Below are 15,272 nucleotides of genomic sequence, written 5' to 3' on the forward strand. Positions count from 1 at the left end.
CAAATTTGTTCATATGATAACCCCCTGGGGTAGGGCGGGGCCACAAGAGAGGGTCAAAGTTTTACATAGGAATATATAAGAAATGTATTTAAAAATCTTCTTCTCGAGAACAGCAAAGCCATGATTAGTCATATTATTACAGAAGTATCCTCAGGTAGTGTAGATTCAAGTTTGTTCCAATCATGACCCCTTGTGGTAGGACAGGGCCACAACATGGGGGTCAAAGTTTACCATAGGAATATATAGGTGTAATTGTTAAGGGCCATTTGAGTAAGACACATTGAAGACTTTAAATAGTGAAATGACCTGAACTCCCTTGGAATGGACTAGCCTAAGGGTATATAAGGCAAAGCTTTGGGAAAGTCAGGCATTCAGAAGCTAGCTGTAGAAGTTGGATGATGAATCAGCAATGAAGAAGTTAAGGTATTCCATCCCTAATAGAACATATTCAATGAAATTGAATGCAAAACGGATGAAAGGTGATGAATACTCGGTATATTTAGACATAATTCCCATTTATAACTATTAGCATGCAAGGATGGGATGTGTCCTAATTTATGACATTGAATTTTAGTAAGAGTTATCTCCTTCTGTTTTTATTCAATAAAAAAAAATCAATGTTAAGAAACTTAGCTGGTAAAAAAATGTTTTCAATTGTCATTCTATTTCTAATGTTTAAGTGCATTTTTCCACTGCAGTTTTTATTGATAATCTTATTATTTGAATTTTTATTTTTAAAAAAATTGCTCCATAGACTTCAATGCAATCTTTGTTAAGTACTTACTGCTTAGTTAATTGCATTTTTGACGCTTTCTCTTGGTAAATCCTTTTCTACTGTAAAATGCTTTAATTGATATCAGAGTATTATATATGTCAGGGACATTTAAGGATAGAGGATGGAAAACCTTAAGGGTAAGAGCAAAATAAAAGTATAAAAGTTATGAACACCAGTGGCAAGTATCCTAGGGAATTGATGTTAAACTCTGGGTGTAGTAAATCTGAAGAAGATTGAGACAACTGGTTCTTATCTATCAATGGGAACGTAGGGAGAAACACGGTGCAAGCAGTACCATACCCAGTTCCCATCTCTAGATAAGAGAAATTTAAGTACTGTGTGATATACCCTCAGACAGAGATGTCTTAATAATCATTCCAATCATTACTCAGACAGAGTAAAAGGAAAACTACATGTATATATCCCTTGTAAGAACCTGATCATACGTTACATAGGAAATTTCTTTGAAATCTTCTCAAGAACAACTAAGCCATTATTAGTCATATTTATACAAAAGCAACCTTAGGTAGATGTATTGTAGAATCAAATTTGTTCAAATTATGCCCCAGGGGTTGGGGCACAACAGAATGTCAAAGTTTTGCATAGGACTATATAGGAATCATCTTGAAAAAATCTGCTATCCAAGAACAGCAAAGCCATGATTAGTCATATTATTATAGGAGCATCCTCAGGTAGTGTAGATTCAAATTTGTTCAAATTTATCGTGGGAAATGTGGGGCCACAATGAGCAATCAGAGTTTTACATAGTGATACATAGAAAAGAAAATCTTTAAAAGTCTTCTGTTTAAGAACAGCAAAACCTTTATTAGTAATATTGATATTAATATTGAAGCATCTTGAGATAGTGTAAATTTAAGTTTGCCCCCTCCCCGACTTTTCAATACTGAACTGATTTCTGGTTCTCCCTAGCCAGTGTGCTCGGGTGAGCGATGTGGCCCATTGGCCTCTTGTAAAAAAATCTTTTGATTTTTTTGAAAAATTATAAGAATGGAAGCAATGAATGTTACGAGTACACGAGTCTTCATCGCTAGTGTTATGAAGAATTGACCACTAAAATTAACTGCTCAATGTAATTTATAAAGGAAGAAACTAGGAGAAATGTCAAATTGTAGGAAGTGCGCATGTGCTGATCAGGACTGAAAATTGCGATAGCTTAGTTCTAGTTTTCCGCGTGGTATTAATTTACGCCATGTATGCAGTCACATATTTTTCTGCGGAAAATTGTGCCAGCGTAATGAAGTATATTTAAGGATATTGTGTAAAATCAAAGGTGAATATTTGCATATTTTATTCCAAAATGAAAGCATGCCTTATACTTATTTCGGGATTTTTACTTTCAGCTTATTTCCTCCTATAATCTTAAGTAGGCCTTTTTCCTTTGGTTGGGGGGGGGGGGACCATTTCTTGAATAAGGATACATGTAAGAATGGTTACGTACGGACTTTCTATAAAAAGAAAAAATGGAGACCAGTGCTTCAATTTTTGTTCTACTGAGAATGATTTGTTCTTATGTACGTTTATGACAAAATTGCTTTTCCAAAAGTTAAAATCTTGCCTTTGCTATTGTGGACATAAAAGAGAACATACAAACTTTATTTCCTTTTTAAAAAAGTTGTTTAAAGTTTATAATCAATCTGGAATGGCCATTATCGGGAGAGAAAAAATCATGGGTAAGTTGTTCCCAAGCATATCTGAGGTCATTCAAGGGCTCTTATCAAGCTGGCTTTACAGCAGACACCTAGCAAACGTTTGCTCTTTATATATGGTAATTACCCAAAATATATAACCAGCCAAAGTCTTGTGCCCTCGATCATTGTCAACTGAAAGCTACGAAATAGAACATGCATTTCACAACTGGACATAATGATGGGGAAAACTTCATATTATCATGTAGACTTCTGTGACCGATTGATTTCTTAATATAAGAAAGATTTAAATTTATCTTTAAATTGCTTTAATCGCTCAGGTCACAGTCAGGTGCTCTCGTTGTTACGATAACAAACCGTCACCGGTGACCCAAATTTGCTCTGGGTATAACCACGTGACGTGCTTGTATTTACATATGTGTTTATCAACAAAGAAGGGGTACTGAAAATATGTCTGCTAAAGGACTTTCAATCAGATTTGGTAAGGACAAGATAGAGTTGAACTGATAACTGGTTTTATAATTGCTTCTAAATGCATTCTATAAGTCTTAAATTTTATTTCAGATGACTCATGCTCTTGTCGGGACTGTCAAAGTTATCAAAGTCATATAAAAAATGAATCTTTTGCAATTTATGTGATATGTGAAGATTTAAGTCCGGGTCGATGTAAAAACTATTTGTTTCACCAAACTTCAATTGAAAGTAATATACAAAGAATTGCGTTTCCCAATCCATTTCCGAAGGACTACAACTCAACCTTGTCTCTCAATTGCCCATCTCTTCCCAAATCAGTGTTCGAAAATGTGTCTCAGTTTCAACGTACAGAACATTTGAGCAGTAACGATTTAAGTTATACAGGAAATCAGTCAGAGCAGAAAAATGATCTTTCCAGCATCGGAAACCATTCAGTCAGTACTGGACATTTACCAAACAATTGTTATGATATAGACAATTTCAAAGACCGACCATCCATTTCCCATAGTGCACCACAGTTAAGCAGCAACATACCACGTTGTAAGTACAAAAGTCATGTATACTTATTATGCTTATGTACAAAATATACTACTCGTATATTAACATGCACTTCATACAATTTAAACAATAAAATGCTTTCCTTGGTTGGTTGTTTGAAAAAAAAATATTGCAGTCGTTGCATAAAAAAATTACCAGCGTAAGCTGGTTATGTAATTTTTCTGCAATAGCTTCAAGGTTTAAGTCCACAGTTTAACAAAGAAAGAAAGACATCTTATTGTTTATATCTAGGACAGTAAAAATAATCATATAAAGAAGGATTAAGTACGTTAAATATTGTATCATTGATGTGCTCGTCAAATTGTGTTTCATTGATGGAAGAGCCACTGCTCAAGAAATCCATATAGATGGCTTACTTAACGGCGTTAAAGTATTGTTAAGTTGCTGTCCTTCAAAAGGACTGCAATACGTGGACAATAGGCATGTTTTTCTGTTAAAAATAAAAAAAAAATATTCTTTTGTATAAATGAAAATATGTGGGTACAGCCCACTAATACATTTCCCATAGGTGACAATGATAACGTTTTCTCACACAGCTCCTCCCCTAATTTTCGTTCAAGGATGGGACACCCCTCAAATGAAAGCTCGTCAAATTCTCTCTCACTGGTTAAAATCTCGAGGTGGCATGTCAGATTCGTTTTCCGCTAAAATGCACATGTTCGCAAAAACATCTGAAAATGAAAGTAAAAGTACGGTAATTCCCAAAGTCAGATATCAACAATTCAAACAAGAACATATCAAACAATTCAATTCCTTTCCTTCCAAAGTTAACACAAAAATGAAAATGGTTTTGAACATGGAATTTTCCCTTCTTTCATATATATCAAGCATCTTTAGTTCAAATGGCCTACTTATTTTATATAATGCTTGCATGTTAAGGAACTATTTCGTTTTAGTGAACTACTTTCTTCCCCTACTCTAAAAATAATTAGAGGTATGTATCCATGTGTTGTAAAAAAGTTTTTATCTTGAAACTTGTAATTTTTCACCTCAATTTGACGTAATAGTCTAATTACTAAAACTGTAATGCATGTATCTAAAACTGGATATCGATTATTCTTCATCAAGCATCTGATATAGCCTTGAACTTCAAGATGGGATGTTGAAATGAAATGGGTCATCCATGTATCACAATTACCACATATGTGAAATGGGTTGCTCAAGCCAAGAATTAAAATATGGTCCATGTCTAAGCAGTGCTGATCGCCTTGACTGGGAAGATATTTCCTTTGAGGAAAGGAGACATTTCTGTTGACGATAGCAGATATGATGCCAGGCCCATAGGAATCGGAGAGAGGGAGGCAATAAAATTTACAGTTGTTCCCGTGCAATAATTTTGTCCGTAAAACTATACAATAGAAATTTAAGCTAATTTACGGTCATACCACCATCAAGAAACGTCAGATTTTTCTTTTGCCATCCCAATATTTCAGTAATTTGTTGACTCCCACATCCCCAAATTGTTTTTATTGCCAGCTGTAAAGTCATCTGTCATCTTCCACATTTTGAAATGTTTGTACCATAGAATACCCTATCTTAACCGTAAATGTTATTTTTAGCATATATGTACACCTGTACATATCTAGAGTAGAGTATTTTTATTTACAGATTTAGAATCTTATTTTGGATATGTAACAGACTTGTGTTGATGATAATACAATATGATGATGAAAAACAACAAGGCTGTTGGTTCGAGTTTTAAACAAGACGGATCTCTTTATTACGATGAATCAATAGTGATGGAAAAATAAAGAAACCCTGTAATGAAATAACAAATTATAAGTATTCAGCATAAAAACTATAGAATTATTGATCAATATACAATCAATATATAGTTGTGTCAGAATCAAAGGGAGATAATCCAATTATATGAAATATACACAATCAAATTTCCCATTTCTTTAATCAATATATATCTATCATAAAAACTTTACAATAATTATCTTGACAATGCATATGTACATTATTAATTATCGTTGCTCATAAAAACAATATTATTCATACCATTCAATGGGAATGGGCCATAATGCAGCGCATATATAAGCTGCATAAACTAAACAGACAGATGAATATCTACAAATTAACAATGAACAACTTTGTAGATATCTACACTAAGCATAAAATAAAGTTTACTTTAAAAAATATGAAAAAGTGAGACATCCATGAATTTACTATTTACATATAACTTTATATTTACAGTCTCACTCTCACTATTCATTTACTCCAGGAAAAGTGACTTTAGGAATTAAGTGCAAAATTACAGATTTCACATTTAATAAAATTAGTATAATATATATTAACATTAGTATGAAAGAATTACTTACCATGCAAGTGGAAATATAAGTCTCAATGTCAAAGGTCTTTTATGACAACTTGAAAAAACTCAATCACCAAGATATGACTACAGCTTTCCACTGCTAAAACAGAATTAACCAAAAACACAAAGAAAACTTGGAGGGAAAAACAAAACCCAATCCAAAAGCATGAGACAAACTAAAAATACCATTGAAATAAAAAGATACAAAATGACCTTGGCCAGAATATAATTACAGCCCTGAGGCTAACTCTGGACCTCTCTGGAAAAGAACAATTTAAAAGTCAATACACTTAACTACAGATTAAATGAATAATTCTTTAATTCAGCTGTAGAAGTGTGCTGCAAATAAAAATATATACATAATTAGATCAATGAATAAATGCACATGTAATATGCATTGCTATGCACATGTGCATAATAAATAAAAACATGAGTCTGTCACAGATACATAAAAAATAAACAAATAAGATGTACAGAATTTATGCATATTGTCCTAGAGGCGAACTGTCTAGCATTCTGAAGCATATACAATCTTATACTTATCCCCATTGCATCCGGTTTAACCTTGCTTATATATTTTATATATTTTCTGCGTTGACGTCAGGGTCAATGCAATAAACGACTGAGCATTTCATAAAAAAATAAAAGAATATAACATTCAGAGGATGGGAATATATAATGATAAATACTATGCATTGTGTCATTTCAGGCATCTGCAAGGATAGTCCAATTGTCTACGTAACATTTGCTTCTGGAAGCAAGAGGCATGAAGATGAAATAAGGGATTTGTGTGAACTATGTGACAGAGCAGGATTTACTGTTAAATGTGACAGTGACAGGGCACTGATGGAGAATGGCGAGTTGAACGTTAATCAGTGGCGGGATATCAACTTTCAGCGGGCTGCACTCGTTTTGTTCTGCATTTCACCAGCTTATAATGGAATGGTTTATTTGCTGGAGGAAGATAACATAGCCACAGCAGAAGAAAATGATCATTTAAAGGGAGCTTTATACATCTTTAATTTAGCTCGAGCTGAGCTCGTAGACTCTTACTCAATTGATAAGCGCTTTTTCTGTGTTTTGTTCACGAATGCAGGAGGGAAGCTGGGAGTCCCGAGGTGCTTTACACCTTATTCAAAGTTTAAATTTCCTGGAGAGTCAGAAATTCTCATCAGTGCAATGCAACATCGTTATAAACGTAATCAAAGAAGACAATGAAAATTTACAATACTTCATTTCATATCAATATTACAATCTTTTCTACTGTAGTTAAAATGAACAAAACCCCACATTTTTCGTGAATTTCAATAGTTTTCTTTGTGGATTCTAAAGCTCTTATTTACATAACAATTGTAGAAAGAGAGAATTCTTTTTAAAAGATTGCTTCTGAAATCTGGCATTTAGCAATACTGAACTAGAATTTACAGGGAATTCCAGAGTTTAAATTTAAATCTGCGTCATTAGGGGTGTGTCTGTGTACTATCAAAAACTGGTTTTCAGTTTTCAAAAAAAGATTTTATATATATATATATATATATATATATATATATATATATATATATATATATATATATATATATATATATATATATATTCTCCTTGAATCATGTTGTTTATCAGAATGTAATAAAAACACCCGGATCGTGTCCATTAATTATCTTATTTAAAAAAAATAATTAAGATATCTGTTTAAGTTTAGTCAACAAGCTTTTTCTGTTCATTCCATATCCTTTTATTTTAATCCTTGAGATACAACATGGTAAGTAAAGATTGTTCTATTCTTTGCGATGATAGGCCATGGTTGTGTAAATCATTTATATAATATTAAAAATTCTTCAAATAATGTCAAATATTAATGTTTACTGGCAGATACAGGGTTTCTCGAGCTTTGAAAATGACGGCTCTTCAAAATAAATTTTATAAACTTAAATTTGTTGCATTTTAACAATATTATTATATGTGTGGTTTAGTGAAATGAGATGGAATAAATGATATTTTACGATTTTTTTTTAAACTTAACTCCAAGCCTTTGAATGCATTGAACAATAGACTTTAATCGCAGAGACATTTCAATTTCATGTAGACAGAATGGAATAAACATTCTTTCATCACTGAAAAATCTGAAACAGAGATATCTGAAAGTAGATACCAAGACAACCTTTGTGAATCCTTGGCAATGTTTTATACTACGTATACAAAGCAAATTTTCAAAAACTTAATAATGCAAGAGTATCTTCCCGTCATAAACAGTATATGTATTCACTGCGCTTTTTAAAATGTGTAGACACTTTTTCGACTCAGTTGATTGTGATAAATAAATTTCTTAAACTTTTTATCTCTTTCACACCACGAGGCCCATAGAAAAGATTGGTACAAATGTATTGTTACCTAAGATAAAAATAGGAAACTGTGTACGTGACAAGATAAACCGTGTACGTGACAAGAGAAAGGGCAAGGTCCCTCATTAACTATTATCTGTGACCGACACTTGGTATTCAGAGGTTGTTTATTGTTGGGTGGAAGTATACATATGCAATTTTTCAGCAATCTTAGCTTTTTTATATAAATTTATATGCCAAAATCAGATCGAGAAAATTCAACCTATATAAACATGTGTTATACGTTTTCCAATAATTTTTCATCAATTGCAATTAATGATAATCATATTATGTATAAGGCATTATTTGGATTGTGAAAGCTAGGGAGTAGGTCTGACTTTTGTCATGAAAAAAGATAGGATAAAAGGCCTTTTTTTTTACATTTGCAGCAAGGTAACTTCATGTATCCATCAAAACTAAGGTATGTACAAAGTAACTATCAAAATAAACAAATGACAAATATATAGTTTTCGCATTTTCTTTTGAATGAAGAAGTTCCTTTCTTCACGTTCAATGTTGTTTGAATAATTTTAAACATTTGTAATGAAAATAAAATTTCGGGTTTTGAACTAATTTCTGAAAGAAAAAAAAACTTTGCTTAAAAGCCGAAAGATAATAATGCTTATTAAAAGTAAATTAGTCAATTTTTAAAAATGATTTTACAAAAGGTGTAAACAATGTGATACTGCAGTACGATTCAACAATTCAGAGTTCAGTGTAGAGTGTATAATAGATGAAACGATGTTTTAAATTTGATTTTGTTGAATTATACAAACAGTGCGTGCAGGGTTTTTTTTTCTTTTCTTCAACTAAACAAATTCCTCATATTGGGTAAAACATTTTTGAAGGGAAAATGTGAGATCTTTATTCTAAATGATTTTTTTAATTACACCCTACATCGTTCAATGCACACATGTGCATCATACATACCAAATGACGAGAAAAAAATTATGTTTTACGGATAATCCTATCTGATTCTAGTTATTCTAAAAACCATTTCTTCAGTGGGAGATAATTAATATTTGATATCTCGTTACAATAGATGCTTTTGTGATGTAATGGAAAATAATATGTTTATTTTCGTATACAAAATACGTATACTTTTACTTTTATATTTCCAAAAACGGAATCTGTATTGTTCTGTTGCAATGCTTTTCATCTCAGTTACCCAGAGACATGAAAAAATTGGAACTGAAAAAATTTACGAGGATCTTGACAACAAACAAGTTTCTGTCAACGTCCACACACATGACAGAAATATGTCAATTAACAAACTAGTCAGGGAACGTGAAAATGGATTTACCTGCAACCAAAACGACATTTGGCATGGCATAAAAAATATTAAGAAGGCCATGTCTGTCATTTCAAGTGGACCACGGTACAGGGAAGGTAAAACGTGGTCCGAGGAGCTGTACGATAAACCAGAGGCCGTGTCTACACATTTCTATTGGGCCATCAAGCACTGCGGTGGAGACATAAGTACGCTCAGAGAGATGTTGGAAAATATTGTAGACCACTATAAAAACAATCATGAAAGATACCATCCTTCCTCAAGATGTAAAGTGGATCCAAACTACGAATCTTCCCGAGTGGTGATTCAAAACCCTGTCGCAGAAAAACTATTAAACGGTGTGATAATTAATTCGGTGATTTATAAAAATCCGGATGATTTTCGATTAGGACGTGATACTTATTTTGTTGAGAGTTTTAATAACACTTTAAATATATATGAGGATAAAAGAATCGCTTTTGGCAGTGAACAGTATAAAGTGCGAGCATTCCTGGGAACGTGTCACTGGAATGAAAATGTGGGTAGAGACATTATTTCCATTACCTATACACGTAACCCCAAAACCCCACGAAAGCAACTTGGGAAAAAGAATTATAAAAAACAAAAATTTCAGTTCAGGAATAACATTTGGAGCCGTTACATAAAACATGTCTTTTCTAAACGTAAAAATAATTAAAACATTTATGTATTTGCACAGTCTTTGTTGTCTTAGTTTTAGCACGTGTTAGTGGTATGCTGCTGTCTATTAATAGCATTACACTGCAGTCTTATCAGTGGGGAGGTGTGACCTGCTCCCTAATATGCTTAATTGCTGTCCGTGTGGATATTTATCTAGGTCAGATCCGGCCTTTAAATGATGCAGATTTAAAATCCTCAAAACTTTGAACTTTCTTATCAATGCAAATGAAGATGGAAATCCATTATTAGATTATGTGAAATAAAGAGATTTTTTTAGTTTTTGACTCACTGGTTAGTTTTATGCATAGAAATTTTTCAAACTATTGTTTAAAAGGGACTCTTTAACAGTTTTAAAAGAATGACATTACTTGCTGTTTTATTTTTTTTTTAATCATAATTTAAAATATTCCAAACTTTATTTAAATGCTGAATATATGTATTCATTTTATCTTGGTAATGAGCTCTTTTCTTAACTCTCCACCAACGATACAATTCTGTCAGTAACCGAATTCTCGAAGGCTGTGTAGAATATACATTGTAATTGACAATAAAACTGTTACCTGGGTAGCATTGAATATTTAGTAGCCTTTACCTATAGAAAAACAATCTTCTAGAAAGTTGAGGAGTGCTGCACGTGCAGTGATTCCTGGTCACAGTGGCATGCCAAAACATATGTAAGATCCGGGACTTCCACGGATATTGTGCACGCATTGAGTCTTACATGTTCACTTGACCGGTATTTAAAAAGCAGATTCAGATTGCATTTTAAATGAAATATGAACATTTTCAATGAAGTCTTCAAACATTTATGATGAAATCTAAATGGCAGTGGTTTTAACTGAATAAAACAGAGAGTCATTTTTTAATTTACAATGTTATATCAGAGTGCCTATTTAAACACAATGCATATATATATAAAATGCTAGGAGACAGATTCCGTAGGTAGAGAGTTCAACCCCGGGCTGGGGCGGAAGTGGGTATCCTTATAAAAGTGAATTTCTTTGTGCTTTCTATATTAATATTCCTTCACTTAGGGCAGTTATGTTAGTTTAAGAGTTGTTGTAAAATGTGCTTTATAAATAAAAATTAATTTCATTACAACGCGTATTGGTAACGATCCTCTAATAAAATTAATGTCCAAATAACTGTATCTCACTTCCATTCTCAATGACCGTGTAGTGTAGAGCAGCGCCGCGAGAATTCCATCGGCATCGCAAGCATTTTTTTTTGACTTGCCTAGATAGCCGAGCGGTCTAGCGCGCTGTTCCTGTACTGCTAGGAGACAGATTCCGTAGGTCGAGAGTTCAACCCCGGGCTGGGGCGGAAGTGGGTATCCTTATAAAAGTGAATTTCCTTGTGCTTTCTATATATATATATATATATATATATATATATATAGAATTTTCACTGTGGCATAAATTGGGCACGGCTGCAGAGCCAGAAACACGGATAATTAGGTGGGTGACTATCAACACTATTAATGTCTCTTGCAAAACAATGGATGGTCCGCCAACACAAAGAGCACTGCCTGCAATACATTAATGGACAGACCGCCAAACAAAGGGCAGCAATAATGGAAATTTTACAGAATCATCAAATATTCAAATCAAGTTCAAAGTTCATAATGTCACAACAAATGGTAAAATCCTTGATCCTGGGAGGTGCAGAGGCCCAGTCCTTGACCCTGGAACTTATTTATATACTATCTAGAATGTTAAGTTTTAAAGTTTAAACAGTAACATTACTTTTTTAGCTCACCTGAAAAAAAGGCTTAAATGAGCTTTTCTTATCAAAGAGTGTCCGGCGTCCGTCTGTCGTCTGTAAATTTTTCACATTTTCGATTTCTTCTCAAGAACCACTGGGCCAATTTCAACCAAACTTGCCATACAGCATCCTTGGATAAAGGGGATTCAAGTTTGTTCACAGGAAGTGCTCTGCTCTCTTTCAAGGGGAGATAAAAATGAATTTGCGAAAATTTGGTGGCAACTTTAAAAAATCATCTTCTCAAGAACCACTGGGCAAGAAAAAATGAAACTTATGTGAAAGCTTCATTACATACTTTAAATTCAAATTTGTTCATACGTATGTAATGAAGCTTTCACATAAGTTTCATTTTTTCTTGCCCAGTGGTTCTTGAGAAGAAGATTTCTTAAAAAAAATCTTCTCAAGAACCACTGGGCAAGAAAAAAATGAAACTTATGTGAAAGCTTCATTACATACTTTAAATTTAAATTTGTTCATATCATAACCCCCGGGGGTAGGGCGGGGCCACAAGAGGGGGTCAAAGATTTACATAGGAATATATAAGAAATGTCTTTAAAAATCTTCTTCTCAAGAACAGGAAAGCCATGAATAGTCATATTATTACAGAAGTATCCTAGGGCAGAGCCACATAGGGGGGGGGGGGGTTCAAAGTTTACCATAGGAATATATAGAAAATATATTTAAAAATCTTCTTCTCAAGAACAGTAGTCAGTATTAGACGTATTAATACAGAAGAATTCTCACGTAGTGTAGATTCAAGTTTGTTCAAATCATGACACCTGGGGGTAGGGAGGTACCACAACAGTGGGTCCACAGTTTGCATATTATAGTGTAATATTAAGGGGCATTGGAGTAAAATGCATTGAAGACTTCAAATAGTGGAATGACCTGACAACCCTTGGAATGGACTAGCCTAAGGGTATATAAGGCAAAGCTTTGGGAAAGTCAGGCATTCAGAAGGTAGCTAAAGAAGTTTGATGATGAATCAGCAATAAAGAAGTTAAGGTATTCCATCCTAATAGCAAAAGATTCAATGAAATTGAATACATAACAGATGTGTAGGTTTTGAATACTCAGTATATTTAGACATGATATCCATTTATTATTATTAACATGTAAGGGTGGGATGTGTCCTAATTTATGACCTTGAATTTTGGTAAGAGTTATTTCCCTCTGTTTTTAATTAATAAAAAAAAAAATCAATTTTAAAAATCTTACCTGGTTAAAAAAATCATTTTCAATTGTCATTCTATTTGTAATGTGTTTTAGTGCATTTTTCACTACAGCATTTATTGATATTGTTATTATTTGAATTTTTATTTTAAAAAAATCCCCCATAGACTTTAATCTTTGTTAAGAACTTTTAAAAGTTCTTGGTGTAGTAAATCTGAAGAAGATTGAGACAACTGGTTCTTATCTATCAATGGGGACCTAGGAGAGAAACACGGTGAAAGTAGTACCTTACCCAGTCCCCATCTCTAGATAAGAGAAAATTTAAGTACTATATGATATACCCTCAGACATAGCTGTCTTAATAATCATTCAAATCATTAACTCAGACAGAGTAAAAGGAAGACCTATATATCCCTTGTAAGAACCTGATCATACACTTTACATAGGAAATATCTTTGAAATCTTCTTCTCAAGGACAACTAAGCCATTATTAGTCTTATTTATACAGAAGCAACCTTAGGTATTGTAGAATCAAGTTTGTTCAAATCATGACCCCTCAGGGGTTGAGGCACAACAGAGTGTTAAAGTTTTGCATGACTATATAGGAATAATCTTGAAAAAATCTGCTATCCAAGAACAGCAAAGCCATAATTAGTCAAATTAATATAGGAGCATCCTCAGGTAGTGTAGATTCAAATTTGTTCAAATTTACGGTGGGTAGCGTGGGGCCACAATGAACAATCAGAGTTTTACACAGGAATACATAGGAATAAAAACTTTAAAATTCTTATGTTTAAGAACAGCAAAGCCATGATTAGTAATATTTATATAGAAGCATCCTGAGGTAGTGTAAACTTAAGTTTGCCCCCCCCCCCCTCCCGTAAACTTTTCAATATACTGAACTGATTTCTGCTTCTTCCTAGCCAGTGTGCTCAGGTGAATGATGTGACCCATGAGCCTCTTGTTAATTGTTTAGTTTTAAAGTATAAGCAGTTACATTACTTTTTTTATTTGTATAAGCAGTTACATTACTTTATAGATAAGTAATATATCTGAATAATATCGAATTTGAAACACACACATTATGTCCAATTCAATTCAATTCAATAGTAATACTTGTGAAAGATGCAATAGCTCTGTTTAAATTTTCACAGCAAAATTTCAAATCCAAGGGTTTTGGTTAAGAGGACTACCTATTTCAAAGATTGATGAATTCTTTATCCATTACAGAATCAATATGTTTATATAGGACAAATGGCTACATTGATTACCTGTTAGTGCTTTTTTGGCTGGAGATGACACGCACATTTCTGTATATTGTACATAGACATTGAAATATGTTTTGATCAGTGGAATAAATCATCCAAGTCGCCTATCATCGGACACATTAGAGCTGATAATAATCTTAAAATTATAATCCCATTGTGCATATGTTTATATTGAAATATCACTGCGCAGCATAAACGACGTAATATTATGTACATGAAGGATACCTTAGATATATTAGTTTAAAATGATGATTTCGAATTTTTTTTTTAAATTTGCTCTATTTTAGCAACTTACAACATTTTAAATGCAATGTAAAATAGATTTTCAATGAATTCTTTAGTGATAATGAAATCAATGACCAAATCAATAAAGGAACACACATTTCCACTGTATATTTAACACTGATGAAAGAAATAAAATAGTATACATGTATTTTTGAGGAGGTCCAGAGTTTGTTGTTAACGCAAAAAAAAAAAAAACAAATAAACAAAAAAATTAAATTCAATTGTGTATCTTAAACATATTAAAAAGACTTTTTTTTAAATTGTTAAAATGTACTGTGACGGTACATATTGTCGTTCTGTGTATATTGTCGTCGGCGACAATATGTACCTACCTTAACTGCACATATTGTCGTCCAACGGTACATATTGGCTACAATATGTACCGAGATAAGTCTTATTTTCCTCCTGCATAATGGAAGCCAAAATGTACAGTCATGCACAAATCGTCGTCATGCACATTTTGTCGCCGATATATTGTTTTGAGGAATATTTACCAGGTTCGTGAAGAGGGAGATTGACAAATATACACACAAACAGGGAGGGATAGACAGCATTTCTCGCAATACTGTAAGGAAAAAAACTTTTTGGTCTGAAAAGTGTGTCCAAAATCGTTGTAAACAATTATGATATCCCGTACAAATATA

General features: G+C 33.0%; 1 protein-coding gene across 1 annotated transcript; it reads left to right on the top strand.

The window, feature by feature from the left end:
- The first annotated feature begins 2,435 nt into the window (after positions 1-2,435).
- On the top strand, positions 2,436-7,073 carry LOC133175642 (uncharacterized). Its single transcript, XM_061310756.1, has 3 exons — positions 2,436-2,466; positions 3,091-3,456; positions 6,501-7,073. The coding sequence occupies exons 1-3, from the start codon at positions 2,436-2,438 to the stop codon at positions 7,007-7,009; spliced, it is 906 nt and encodes a 301-aa protein (XP_061166740.1). The 3' UTR covers positions 7,010-7,073.
- The last annotated feature ends 8,199 nt before the right edge of the window (positions 7,074-15,272 follow it).

Source organism: Saccostrea echinata, unplaced genomic scaffold (assembly GCF_033153115.1).
Source record: "Saccostrea echinata isolate AGI-Se365-2 ecotype Australia unplaced genomic scaffold, CSIRO_AGI_Sech_v1 ptg000064l, whole genome shotgun sequence".
In the NCBI taxonomy this organism is placed as follows: Eukaryota; Metazoa; Mollusca; class Bivalvia; order Ostreida; family Ostreidae; genus Saccostrea; species Saccostrea echinata.